We start from the raw sequence: 14,131 nt of genomic DNA, 5'->3' as shown, positions 1-14,131 counted from the left end.
AATCAGAGCTAGCCTATCAGAAAGCAGCATTAAAGTGCCTGCCGCTGTACAGCGTGCGTTCGGAAATTGTGGTGGCCATGTTGGATGAATGAATACTGGCTGGACGACAAGTAATATAACTCTTCCCCCCAATCTCGGGAGAAGATTTTGCCCCACAGAGCTGCTTTAAGCGTTCCCTTTGTCAGGTCAAAGGAAAAACACAAGAAGCTATAAATTAAAAGCTAACAAGGAATTTGAAATTAAAAAATGTCATATTTTGGCCAATTTTGGGATTTGATACATCTGTGTTTTCTATCACAAATCTGAAACATGCAATCGCTCTTTGAAAAATATGTGGAGCACAACGCTTATTTTTGGAAGGCTTTTTTTTCTTCGTATTTCGCAACAGGACGTGTTTTATAAGGGCTCCTTTACACGGGTGTTGCGCATAAACGGAAGAAAGCCACGTCCAAGTCGCGGCTAAATCTCCCGTTTCTTTTATTCAGGCCACCGGACTGCAGCGTATATACGCCACAGCCCCGATTTCCGTTGGCCATTAGTACTGCTAAACTCCCTCCCACCTCCCTGCCCCTCCCCCTTTTCTAATGGCTCTCATAGGCTCCCATAGGCTTCTATGCGAACCGGCTACATATTCTTGCAAAAAGGCAGGACGAGTTCTATATTTTCCGTCCGGAATGCGCTCTGTATGCGCTATCTTTTCCGGCTGGCCGATTTTACGTGCTGGAAAATCGCCCATCTGAGCGGATGCATTGGAATCAATGCTTCATATGGTCGCAGTATAAATGATATGTTCAATTAATCCTGCAGACCGATGCAATTACGTCAATACCAAATTTATATATTTTTTTTTTTGTAACTTTTTTAGACTTTTTTTTAAATATTTTTTTTGTGTCAACGCTGCTGTGAAGGATTTTTTTTTTGGCGGGACAAGTTGTACTTTTTAGTACATTTGTTTATCAATGCGATTATTTGATCCCTTTCTATTCCGTTTTTTGTAAGGCAAGATATGCAAAATTAGCTAACCATTTTTTTAGTATTTTTTTTTCCATGACATGTACTTTGCAGGTTAAATAACTTTTTTCCCTGGATCATTACGAACGCCGTGATACAACATATGTGATTTTTCTTTTTTTTACATAGTAAAGGGGAAAATGGTTTGGGAATTTTTAATTTTTTTAAAACTATTTTTTAATACTTTTTTAACTTTTTATTTTTGTCCCACTAGGGACATTATTAATTATCTGCATCTTTTATCAATCTCCTAATATACTACTTTATTTCAGTATAGTAGTGCATTAGAAAGCCAGGGGCTGAGCTTCATAGGTCACAGTAGCTGGCAGACCCGGAGGCTATAGTCAAGCCTCCTGGTGCTATAGCAACTAATTGGGACCCTGCAATCACATTGCAGGTGTCCGATGTTTGACAGAATGAGCCCCTTCCTTCTGTCCATCTTTTGCATGCCGCAGTCACACTGACCGCAGTGTGTAAATGATTTAAATACCGGGGGAACCAAGGTTTCTTTGGTCTCTAGCGTTAGAGCAAGTTCCAGGCTGTTGTCTGACAAGCAAGTACCCACTCTCCCTGTTTCTGTCCACCCGGTATGTCACATTGTTGTCACATTGTAGAGTAGTCTGCAATTTAACCACATGTGAGAGATACCATGATGGAAACTATAGGAGACACAGAAGTGGGTATAGTCTCTTTCATACACTTGCTTGAAGGTCCTACATTAGTACTAGATTGACCTGAAGGTTGTACAATAGGCCTAGAGCTGCATGAAGGTGGTCGTAGGCTGGCCAGAAGGTCCCATGGTGGTCCCAGACTGGCCGGAAGGTCCCATGGTGGTCCCAGACTGGCCGGAAGGTCCCATGGTGGTCCCAGACTGGCTGGAAGGTTCCATGGTGGTCCCAGACTGGCCGGAAGGTCCCATGGTGGTCCCAGACTGGCCAGAAGGTCCCATGGTGGTCCCAGACTGGCCGGAAGGTCCCATGGTGGTCCCAGACTGGCCGGAAGGTCCCATGGTGGTCCCAGACTGGCCGGAAGATCCCATGGTGGTCCCAGACTGGCCGGAAGGTCCCATGGTGGTCCCAGACTGGCCGGAAGGTCCCATGGTGGTCCCAGACTGGCCAGAAGGTCCCATGGTGGTGCCAGACTGGCCAGAATGTCCCATGTTGGTAGAAGACTGGCCAAAAGGTCCCAAAGTGATTCTAGTCTGGCGTTAAACTGGCCATAGACATCCAATGACAATGACCACTTATCTCAAAATATTTTTTAAAAAAAGGCCAATATTCAGCAGGTATCAGATTCTTGGACTGTTCTTTGGCCAAGACTGGATTTTCTTGAGCATGTTGGCACATGATGAATAAGCATGTTTTTCAATGGGAGTTATGCGATGAATTCCACATAGAGCTTGACAGGTTGACACTAAGAATATGTTGAAGTCTTAGATATCCTTAGGGACATAACGAATAGTAGTCGTCTGTGACTCCGCTTAATAAGCATGTTAGATGATCACCACTTGTAGCCCCAAGCATTTACAACACAGAGCACTTCATCTCCAGGATGGAGTTATCCATTTTCCTCCACCTGTTGGAGGCGGTGACCTCTGACCTGTCTGATCTGACCTCTTTCTGCACATGGGCTCATTTGTGCTTCTTTTGTTGTCAACACTGACATTCCTTTTATCTTCTTTCGCAGGGCTTTGAGCCCAGGGGGACTGCCATTGGCCAAAGACTGGTGACCTGGAACAACATGGTGGAGAATACAGGATACAAGGCAACGTTGGCCAACTATCCATTCAAATATGCAGATGAGCAAGCAAAAAAGTAGTTAAGTCGTTCTTATTTATCTTCTGCATCACCGCTTGTTCCTGTTTATTACGTTTTTTGTTTTAACAAATTTAAATTTTTCATTGAATGACCTCAATAAGCAACTGAAGCAGCCATACGATGCCCAAAGCCTGCCATGCGTAGGATCCTTGCCCGAGAGGCTTTTGGGCGTCTCACTTAAGAGATGAGCCTCCTGTTTGGGAGTTCATCTGATTTACTTCTTCTGGATCTTGACACTCTTAGAACAAGGGTGTTTTTATTACATTTCCCATCATCCATGTTGACCTCTATTCATTCTTGTGGACTCGGTAATATGGGGTGGAGGTGGATTCACTTGCAATTACTCAATGCTTCCATCATTTGGCATGCCATCAGGGTGCAGATTATTTTACTGGCGGCAAGTGGTCAGAACGATGAGTGGAACATGCAACAGTTGACAAATAACTGCTCACCATTGGCCATGGCCATACAAGGTTATTTGTAAAGGATATCGTGCGCATGACGAACGTCAGAAACAACCATTCAACTGGAATAGTCAAACTTGTCCATTATGGTCACCGATATATCTTGGGCCCCAATGCAAAATATTTACCTATTATGTGCCATTTTGTGTCTGGCCATGTTGCAGAGGGGCCTTTGGGATCACTTTGGTACCAGGGCCTGGGTGCTACCACTACCCCTGCACCTTCTTAAATTCCTTCTGATCTGTATGGGTAGCTAAGGCCTGGCTTTTTGATGCATTGGCTACTTGACTCTTGGGATTTGTTTGGCATGAGATACAAAGTGAATTCATAATGTAATTTTCCCTTTTGTAGTCCCTGCTCGCCCGTATCAGTGATTTTCCAGTGCCTTTAGATTCATGCTGAGTCTTGCAATAAGAGACGTTTGTAAGCATCAGCGGGGGTGCAGCTTCTCAAAACACGAGGACGCTGCCTAAGAACAAACAAAAGCTTCTCCCCGAAGAACAAAGACGTCAACTGCTCCCATCTTCAGATTATACAAGAGTTTACAAATGCTGGAAAATTGTCAAAAAGTCTCCGGCCAGCCCCGGCGATGGTGCCTCCTTGGAAACTGACCACATTATTAACTTCCTGATTCAAGATCTGGGGCCCAGTGGGCAATTTCCCCTTGAGAAACCCCTAGGTTTAGAAGTGCTGGTGGCACCTCATCAGATCTCCTTGAAGCCCTGTGGGATAAAACAAAGAAAAATGGTTTAGATTGCTGTTTTTCTGGTATATAACTATATTTATCACATTGTCTTCTCTTACAGTCATCAGGCCGACAGATGGTCAGAAGATCACTACGAGAGGGAAAAAAGACAGGTAGACTGGGACTTCCACAAGGACAGCTTTTTCTGTGCGGTGCCAAGTAAGTCTGTCTTCCCAGTCAGGATGTGGGGTAAAAAAAATATGTTTTTGTTTGGACATGCCCCAAACGTTTAATCTGCTTGAAGCTGTGCATCTAGACCCCGAGGCCATGACTCCTGATGGTATTGTCCCAATAATCCATGCAGGAGATGCTCCATCTATGTTGGGTATTACCAAACTTGGGTTTCATGGCATCGAGCCGGACGTTCTCTTGGAATAAGCTTAACTGTTGTTCCAAGAGTACAACCTCTCTTCATATTTCCTGTTAGGGCTTATGAACGTCATAGAACGGGGTCCCTTCTAAGACCTGGAACTTGGAGCCGCTTGGCAAGAGTGGCTCCTGTACTGGCGGACCTTCCAACAGACCCAACAGATGTGACATTGATGGCCTATTCTGAACATAGGTCATCAATATTTTAGTCCTGGAAACACTTGTGAGAGGACCGCTAAAGTGACCCTTCAGTTCCGCAATGAAATTTGTCCTGGGAGGAGGGGAATAGTATTGCTTACCATCTAACTTTTATTGGATGCACAGTGTTCATAGACTAAGACGCTGCTCTCTGATTGACCAGAGCTTCTCACATGAGCAGTGTTGGCCCATCCCGAAACAGCATGATGTGTCTCAGACTACCGATGCACAGTGTGTATTGCGTAATAAGAGGGGAGGGGCCCAGGCAGGGGCGTAACTATAGAGGATGCAGGGGATGCGGTTGCACCCGGGCCCAAGAGCCTTAGGGGGCCCATAAGGTCTCTCTTCTCCATACAGTGAGCCAAGTACTATGAGTTATGCGTTATAGTTGGGGGCCCTGTTACAGGTTTTGCATTGGGGCCCGGGAGGTTCAAGTTACGCCTCTGGCATTGAGGCCCAGGAGGTTCAAGTTACGCCTCTGGACCCAGGAATCGGCAGATCTGACGAGTTACACCAAAAATGGAGGCTAGAAGATAATTGATCCTTCCCCCTCCTGTCTCCAGGACTGAAGGGTCACTTCAAATTGGTCTTCCCATTTTGGCTTTTCATAGTCTAGAAGAGACATGACTCCCATGGCCACTGGCTGGATCCTACAGAAAGGACCAAGCACTAAGCATAGTACTGTTTCCGCAGCTCTTATTGAAGTGAAGGATTGCCACAGAAACAGCATGGCACAGCATGCTGCACCAATGCCTTAAAGGGGTTGTCCCGCGCCGAAACGGGTTTTTTTTTTTTTCAACCCCCCCCCCCGTTCGGCGCGAGACAACCCCGATGCAGGGACTGAAAAAAAGAACAGCACAGCGCTTACCTGAATCCCCGCGCTCCGGTGACTTCTATACTTACCGGTTGAAGATGGCCGCTGGTATCCTCTCCCTCCGTGGACCGCAGCTCTTCTGTGCGGTCCATTGCCGATTCCAGCCTCCTGATTGGCTGGAATCGGCACGTGACGGGGCGGAGCTACACGGACGCCAGCAGCGGAGCAGGTAAGTGAAAAACTTTTTATAACTTCTGTATGGCTCATAATTAATGCACAATGTACATTACAAAGTGCATTATTATGGCCATACAGAAGTGTATAGACCCACTTGCTGCCGCGGGACAACCCCTTTAACTTGGGGATTTACTGAAACAATGTAGCGCTGTGCCACTCTGTTTCCATAGCTCCCAGTCACTTCAATGAAAGCTACGGAAACAGTGCTGCTCTAAGCGCTCGGCTCTTTTCAACAGGTAGTTGAAACAGAACAGGAAAAGCCAAGATGGAAATACCCCTTTAAGGCCGTCTTAAGATGTTACGTTCAATTAATATGAAATTTAGTATTCTTTTTGTTCTGTTTTTGAGACTTTGGGCATTTTATCATCTTAATCTAATTCTTTTTTTCTTTCTCAGATGACCACTATTCTCGAATCGTATTTACCTCAGTGACTGGGCAGAGTCTATGGAATTTGCAAGCCATCAAGTCCATGTGCAATATAGACAATACAAGGGTGAGGGCAAAAATGTCCAATATTCGAGGCATTCCTGAAATTCTCTAAAATAACGTTTTGAGATTATGAAACAAACCCCCCGGGTCCCACCGCATCCTGGGATTGGGATATTTGGATAGTGTCTGCTATTTGTAGAGGTCACATGGATAAAGTCCGAGAGTAAATATGGGGGGAGGGGTGGTGTCAGCTTCCTTTACAAATCTGCTTACATGTCTCCAGGGTAGGAATGGAGCCAACTGACAAAAGTGTCATTCCCACTGTGATTGGCGGAATGCCATTAAATTGCTAAAATACTAGAAATTCACACTAAGATGCAGCATTACCCTCAGTGATTCCCTGGGGCAAATCCAGGAGGGGGGGGGGAGGGAGATCCAGCATCATATGTGTGAACGGCCTTCTAAGTCTCCTCAGTCACCTTCTAGATGTTCTCCCTAAGGAGAAAAGACAGCGGTCCGGACCCAAAAACTTTTACAAACAGGAGGAAATTTTCTTTTTGTACCCAAAGGAAGAAATAATGAAAGAAACTAATAAAAATAATCTGCATATCTATAGCGACAGCGTATTCCACACCTCATAGATCAGGGGGAACACAGTCTATGAGGAAATAAGGGGACACAAGAGCTTACAGTCTATGAGGAAATAAGGGGACACAAGAGCTTACAGTCTATGAGGAAATAAGGGGACACAAGAGCTTACAGTCTATGAGGAAATAGAGGGACACAAGAGCTTACAGTCTATGAGGAAATAGGGGGACACAAGAGTTTAAAGTCTATGAGGAACTAGGGGGACACAAGAGCTTACAGTCTATGAGGAAATAGGGGGACACAAGAGCTTACAGTCTATTAGGAAATAGGGGGACACAAGAGCTTACAGTCTATGAGGAAATAGGGGGACACGAGCTTAAAGTCTATGAGGAAATAGGGAGACACAAGAGCTTACAGTCTATGGGGAAATAGGGGACATAAGAGCTTACAGTCTATGAGGAAATAGGGGACACAAGAGCTTACAGTCTACGAGGAGATAGGGGGACACAGGAGCTTACAGTCTATGAGGAAATAGGGGGACACAAGAGCTTACAGTCTATGGGGAAATAGGGGGACACAAGAGCTTACAGTCTATGGGGAAATAGGGGGACACAAGAGCTTACAATCTATGAGGAAATAGGGGGACACAAGAGCTTACAGTCTACGAGGAAATAGGGGGACACAAGAGCTTACAGTCTATGAGGAAATAGGGGGACACAAGAGCTTACAGTCTATGAGGAAATAGGGGGACACAAGAGCTTACAGTCTATGAGGAAATAGGTAGACACAAGAGCTTACAGTCTATGAGGAAATAGGGGGGACACAAGAGCTTAAAGTCTATGAGGAAATAGGGGGACACAAGAGCTTACAGTCTATGGGGAAATAGGGGGACACAAGAGCTTACAATCTATGAGGAAATAGGGGGACACAAGAGCTTACAGTCTACGAGGAGATAGGGGGACACAAGAGCTTACAGTCTACGAGGAGATAGGGGGACACAAGAGCTTACAGTCTATGAGGAAATAGGGGGGACACAAGAGCTTACAGTCTGAGGAAATAGGGGGACACAAGAGCTTAAAGTCTATGAGGAACTAGGGGGACACAAGAGCTTACAGTCTATGAGGAAATAGGGGGACACGAGCTTACAGTCTGAGGAAATAGGGGGACACAAGAGCTTATAGTCTATGAGGAAATAGGGGGACACAAGAGCTTACAGTCTATGGGGAAATAGGGGGACACAAGAGCTTACAGTCTATGAGGAAATAGGGGGACACAAGAGCTTACAGTCTATGGGGAAATAGGGGGACACAAGAGCTTACAGTCTATGAGGAAATAGGGGGACACAAGAGCTTACAGTCTATGAGGAAATAGTGGGACACAAGAGCTTACAGTCTATGAGGAAATAGGTAGACACAAGAGCTTACAGTCTATGAGGAAATAGGGGGGGCACAAGAGCTTAAAGTCTATGAGGAAATAGGGGGACACAAGAGCTTACAGTCTATGAGGAAATAGGAGGGACACAAGAGCTTACAGTCTATGGGGAAATAGGGGGACACAAGAGCTTACAATCTATGAGGAAATAGGGGGACACAAGAGCTTACAGTCTACGAGGAAATAGGGGGACACAAGAGCTTACAGTCTATGAGGAAATAGGAGGGACACAAGAGCTTACAGTCTATGGGGAAATAGGGGGACACAAGAGCTTACAGTCTATGAGGAAATAGGGGGACACAAGAGCTTACAGTCTATGGGGAAATAGGGGGACACAAGAGCTTACAGTCTATGAGGAAATAGGGGGACACAAGAGCTTACAGTCTATGAGGAAATAGTGGGACACAAGAGCTTACAGTCTATGAGGAAATAGGTAGACACAAGAGCTTACAGTCTATGAGGAAATAGGGGGGGCACAAGAGCTTAAAGTCTATGAGGAAATAGGGGGACACAAGAGCTTACAGTCTATGAGGAAATAGGAGGGACACAAGAGCTTACAGTCTATGGGGAAATAGGGGGACACAAGAGCTTACAATCTATGAGGAAATAGGGGGACACAAGAGCTTACAGTCTACGAGGAAATAGGGGGACACAAGAGCTTACAGTCTATGAGGAAATAGGTAGACACAAGAACTTACAGTCTATAAGGAAATAGGGGGGACACAAGAGCTTAAAGTCTATGAGGAAATAGGGGGACACAAGAGCTTACAGTCTACGAGGAGATAGGGGGACACAAGAGCTTACAGTCTACGAGGAGATAGGGGGACACAAGAGCTTACAGTCTATGAGGAAATAGGGGGGACACAAGAGCTTACAGTCTGAGGAAATAGGGGGACACAAGAGCTTAAAGTCTATGAGGAACTAGGGGGACACAAGAGCTTACAGTCTATGAGGAAATAGGGGGACACGAGCTTACAGTCTGAGGAAATAGGGGGACACAAGAGCTTATAGTCTATGAGGAAATAGGGGGGACACAAGAGCTTACAGTGTATGAGGAAATAGGGGGACACAAGAGCTTAAAGTCTATGAGGAAATAGGGGGGACACAAGAGCTTACAGTGTATGAGGAAATAGGGGGACACAAGAGCTTAAAGCCTATGAGGAAATAGTGGGACACAAGAGCTTACAGTCTATTAGGAAATAGGGGGACACAAGAGCTTACAGTCTACGAGGAGATAGGGGGACACAAGAGCTTACAGTCTATAAGGAAATAGGGGGGCACAAGAGCTTACAGTCTATGAGGAAATAGGGGACACAAGAGCTTACAGTCTACGAGGAAATAGGGGGACACAAGAGCTTACAGTCTATGAGGAAATAGGGGGACACAAGAGCTTACAGTCTAGGAGGAAATAGGGGGACACAAGAGCTTACAGTCTAGGAGGAAATAGGGGGACACAAGAGCTTACAGTCTATGAGGAAATAGGGGGACACAAGAGCTTACAGTCTATGAGGAAATAGGGGGACACAAGAGCTTACAGTCTACGAGGAGATAGGGGGACACAAGAGCTTACAGTCTATGAGGAAATAAGGGGACACAAGAGCTTACAGTCTATGAGGAGATAGGGGGACACGAGCTTACAGTCTATGAGGAAATAGGGGGACACAAGAGTTTAAAGTCTATGAGGAAATAGGGGGACACAAGAGCTTACAGTCTATGAGGAAATAGGGGGACACAAGAGCTTACAGTCTACGAGGAGGTAGGGGGACACAAGAGCTTACAGTCTACGAGGAGAGAGGGTGACACAAGAGCTTACAGTCTATGAGGAAATAGGGGGACACAAGAGCTTACAGTCTATGAGGAAATAGGGGACACAAGAGCTTACAATAGAGGGACCTGAGAGGTAGCAGTGCTTGTTCTTGTATACGACTAGGGTAGTATATATAAAGCTGTATGAGCCGTGTGCTTACAGATATGAAGTATATTGGGGTGTAGGAGGTGTGGAGAGGAGGGGTAAATGGAAAAGAGTTAGACCGGGGAATGTAATCAACCTCCCTTTACACGGGCTGTTAGTCGCCGGAATAATTGCTCCCACTAGATTGTCAGCCCCTGTACACGGTGCGAAAAGTCACTCAGTTGTCACAAGTTGCTCTGTTGCTCAAACACAACAACTGCTGAGCGTCTTGTCGCCCGATGGAAGCAGGAGGGTCGTCACGATAGTGGCTGTATGGCTGTGGGGTGCCTACATATCCGACAGCCGTGCCGTGTAGAGGGGCGTTTTTAGGTCATGCTTCTGATATTGGTGATTAACCAGATTGTTTGGGGTAGCATATTCCAGAGAATTGGTGCCACTGTGGAGAAGTCTTGGATACCGGAGTGGGAAGTTCAGATTAAGGAGGTCATTAACAGAGATGATGTGTAGAGGGGTAGCAGAGGAGGGACGACATACAGGGCGGTGCAGCACTGAGGAGAGCTCTATGGATGGGATGATGAGTACATATTGTATTCTATAGTGGATGGACAACCACTGCTGTGACTGGCAAAGAGTGGAGGCATCAGTGTGGTGACTGGCAAAGAGTGGAGGCATCAGTGTGGTGACTGGCACAGAGTGGAGGCATCGGTGTGGCACAGAAATAGGAGCCTGACTGCCGCTCAGGATGAATTGGAGAGGGGACAGTTTAGTTTGAAAAGTCTGATCATCAATGAGTTAGAAAAGTCGGTAAGAGTATGGCCCCGGGCGACAGAAGGAGTTTTCACCATTTCTACAGTAAATGACCCCCAGACCATCACACCAGCAGGGGGCAGTGTGCCGCTCCACAGCAAAGGCAGGGTTGATCTCTTCTCTGCGTGGTCACTAGACACAAGGAGCCTCCGAGAGCCTGTTATAGGCCAAGGGGGAACCACTTATAGGGCCTCCGGTGACAAGACCGTCCATCTAATCACCACAACTCTCATCATTTACAGATGGAACCACAGGACGGGCTTTACAGCAAAACGACAACTTCTTCTGGGGGCGGCTTGTTTATTGACACAGAATGTATATGGCGGGTCTAAACACTGGAGATAATTTAGCATTTATGGGCACAACAGGTTTTATGACTCCTCCATTCTCTACCCAGTACAAGCAGTCTCTCTCCAGAAATGGCTGATAACAGGGAACAATAGGGACGGGGTATAACCTAGACTGGAGGCTTAGTATCTGTCTCATTCGTGTTTGACTTTGGGTCGGTTTTGCTTTGAGACTGTTTATAGTGACAAGGGGGTTCTTTTCAAACCGCTCAATTCCCAGGCTTGTGTTGTGGGTAATTACGGGCGAGTCACTAATGGAGTTCAGATGCCGAACATTCCTAATTTAACTTTTTCTTCATCACTGTAGGACACACAGGCAATTAAACATGAAATACAAACTGTTCGGGGCCTTTAGTTATGGTTCACGCTAAGCAGTAAAAAGGGCCTCATTACGGAGGGCGCTGGAGCCGTAATCTAATTATGGGAGCTGTAGAGTTTAACCCCCGGTGTGCACGGTTAATCCAACATGTCTGACTGCAGAGACCGTCCATAATGTTTGCCGGTAACGAGGTTTTTATGGCCGATCAATGCAGATTTATTAATGGCGGTTTAGCAGCAACATGAAGGACGAGTGCGTCAGCGAATATTCCCGCGCGGACAGACTGCGGTTTTTGCTCTACTTTTTTGTAAAATCGAAGCAAAACACATTGGGGCAGATTTACTAACTGGTCCAATAATACGACCAGACGAAGTCTAAGCCCCTTTTCCACGTGCCGATCATCATTATCGCTGGATTGTGGGAATCTAAAAAATAATCTACACCGTAAAAGGTTGCAGCGACAAACGATAATTTGTGCGCTTATCATTCGGCGACCAGTTTATTCACGCTTAACCCATTAAGGACCAGGCACAGTCAATTTACAGCGCCTGGTCCTGGGCTTGAAGCACCGCCGATAGTAAAATGACGGTGGCACTTTAAGTCTCCTGCCTGTGCAATCAATCAGCTGTTAGTGACAGCTGATAACCCGGAGAAGAAGGCGGGAGGGGTTTTTAACCCTTTCTGCCTTGTTCTTCCCCGAGTACACAGTGAGCACTGTGTACTAGAAAGTGAAAGTACAATGTAACTTTCACTACGGGAGACGGGGGGATCATGTGACCGCCGGGGTTCCCTGCTACAGAAGATCTGGAGGGTCATACTAGACCCTGGGCAGCCGTGCCAGTGACTAACGTCACTACAGGGGTTGGTTTCCTCTGTAACTGGGGCTCCTATGGATGCGGCTCCTATGGATGCGGCTCCTATGGATGCCTCAGCTACAGTGGGAAACTGTCAAATAAAAAAATTAAAAAACGAGAATGTCCCCCAGAGGTCTTACATGACGTCATGGGGGGCGTAAATAGTAAAAAACATAATTACATACATTAGTAAAACAAAATAACAGAATAAAACAACAATATGTACATAAGGGTGACTGACTGCCCACTGCAGTCTTTTTTTCACTGCGAAATTCGCAGCGTTTTTTTTTCTGCAGGGGTCTATGGGACTTGTAATGTTAAAATCGCAATTTACCGTGAAATCGTGATTTTGCGCGATCGCGATTTTTAACATTACAAGTCCCATAGACCCCTGCCGAAAAAAAAAACGCTGCGAATTTCGCAGTGAAAAAAAAAGAAAGAAAATAACACAAAGCTGACGCCAACCAAACCGTCGCCATATGCGCCCTGTAAACCAAAACCATACATACTATGGTCCTTAAGGGGTTGAAAATCAAACTACGATCGGCCTGTGTAAACAGGCAGTTGGTCATCTATGAACGACTGCCTGTTTACTGTGAATTGAGGCGGGTGAACCGGACTGATTCCCAGCCGCTCTGCCTCCATTCACTGAGTGATGGCTGCTACTGTGCGTCGCTGGAACGACTGCCGGGTGCATCTACCCCTGGCAATTGTCCCGGGTAAAATGACCATTTTTTTTAACACCATGAAAAAGTGTCTGGAAGTGTCTACAAGGCATCATGAATTTAGTGCGAATCATGTAAGACTGTTCCATTTCTATGGTAAGCTTGCCCCATTGAGGTTTGCTCCAATTTTGTGAAAATGGGGGCATAAAATGTGACCTGGCCACAAGATGTGTTCACACGCCAATCTCTATAATCGTTTGTGGCCTCGCAGACGTAAACCAGCATCCACAACACACACTGATTTGCTGCTACCCGTGGCCTCCCACTGCGGGTATATACGCATATTGTTCGCATTCTGTGGTTTGACGTGTTTTGTTGGGATGGATCTTGGCTGATGAAACGTTTCATTTCTTGCTTTTTCTCCGGGGGGGGGGGGGGGGGTGTTATTTTCATTTTTTACTGTCTGAAGTTTTTGTAGGCTCGTTGGGGTGACATTATAACCACCGGGCCATTGGTTTGTATGTGTGATGCAGATTTCCATCTAGTTATATGGGCAGTTTTACTAGCCATACACTCTGAATCCACTGATTTCGGTGGGATTGGCAGAAGCTTTGATGTATATAAAGGGAAGGGTAGCAGCTAGGTATGTTGGATCTCAACATGACCAAACATTTGTTCCTACGGGAGAAAAGCCACTCTTTCCCCAATGACATAAACATGTATGCTTGGCCAAGCTAAGCTATCTATGGATGTGGCCGCACACCTTAGAGCAGGGGTCCCCAACTCCAGTCCTCAGGGACCACCAACAGGTCATATTTTTAGGATCTCCTATGGTAAGAACACTTGTGGAAATGTCTGAGGCACCGACAGTAATTACATCACCTGTGCAATACTGAGGAAATCCTGAAAACATGACCTGTTGGCGGTCCCTGAGGACTGGAGTTGGGGAACCCTGCGTTAGAGTAATGTCAGGTGAACCTGTAGAATCTATGACTATCCTGACAGTTCCCAATGGCAGACATTGTGTGAAAGAAGGATTGAGCTATTGGAATTCAACATAACTGATTCTTCTGTTCTCAAGGAGGAAAAGTTGATGCCAGATGTATATGGCAATTTCATCACT

The 14,131-nt window shown here is 45.9% G+C and overlaps 1 protein-coding gene across 1 annotated transcript in view; it reads left to right on the top strand.

Moving 5' to 3' along the window:
* DISP1 (dispatched RND transporter family member 1) overlaps positions 1-14,131 on the top strand; it is a 96,269-nt gene that overhangs the window by 75,013 nt on the left and 7,125 nt on the right. Inside the window, exons 6-8 of the mRNA XM_066595183.1 lie at positions 2,698-2,828; positions 4,099-4,196; positions 6,052-6,149. Coding sequence (XP_066451280.1) covers positions 2,698-2,828; positions 4,099-4,196; positions 6,052-6,149 — 327 coding nt within the window. The remainder of the gene's footprint in view (positions 1-2,697; positions 2,829-4,098; positions 4,197-6,051; positions 6,150-14,131) is intronic.

The sequence above is a fragment of the Eleutherodactylus coqui genome, chromosome 3 (assembly GCF_035609145.1).
Source record: "Eleutherodactylus coqui strain aEleCoq1 chromosome 3, aEleCoq1.hap1, whole genome shotgun sequence".
In the NCBI taxonomy this organism is placed as follows: Eukaryota; Metazoa; Chordata; class Amphibia; order Anura; family Eleutherodactylidae; genus Eleutherodactylus; species Eleutherodactylus coqui.
This window is presented reverse-complemented; position numbering and strand designations above follow the sequence as displayed.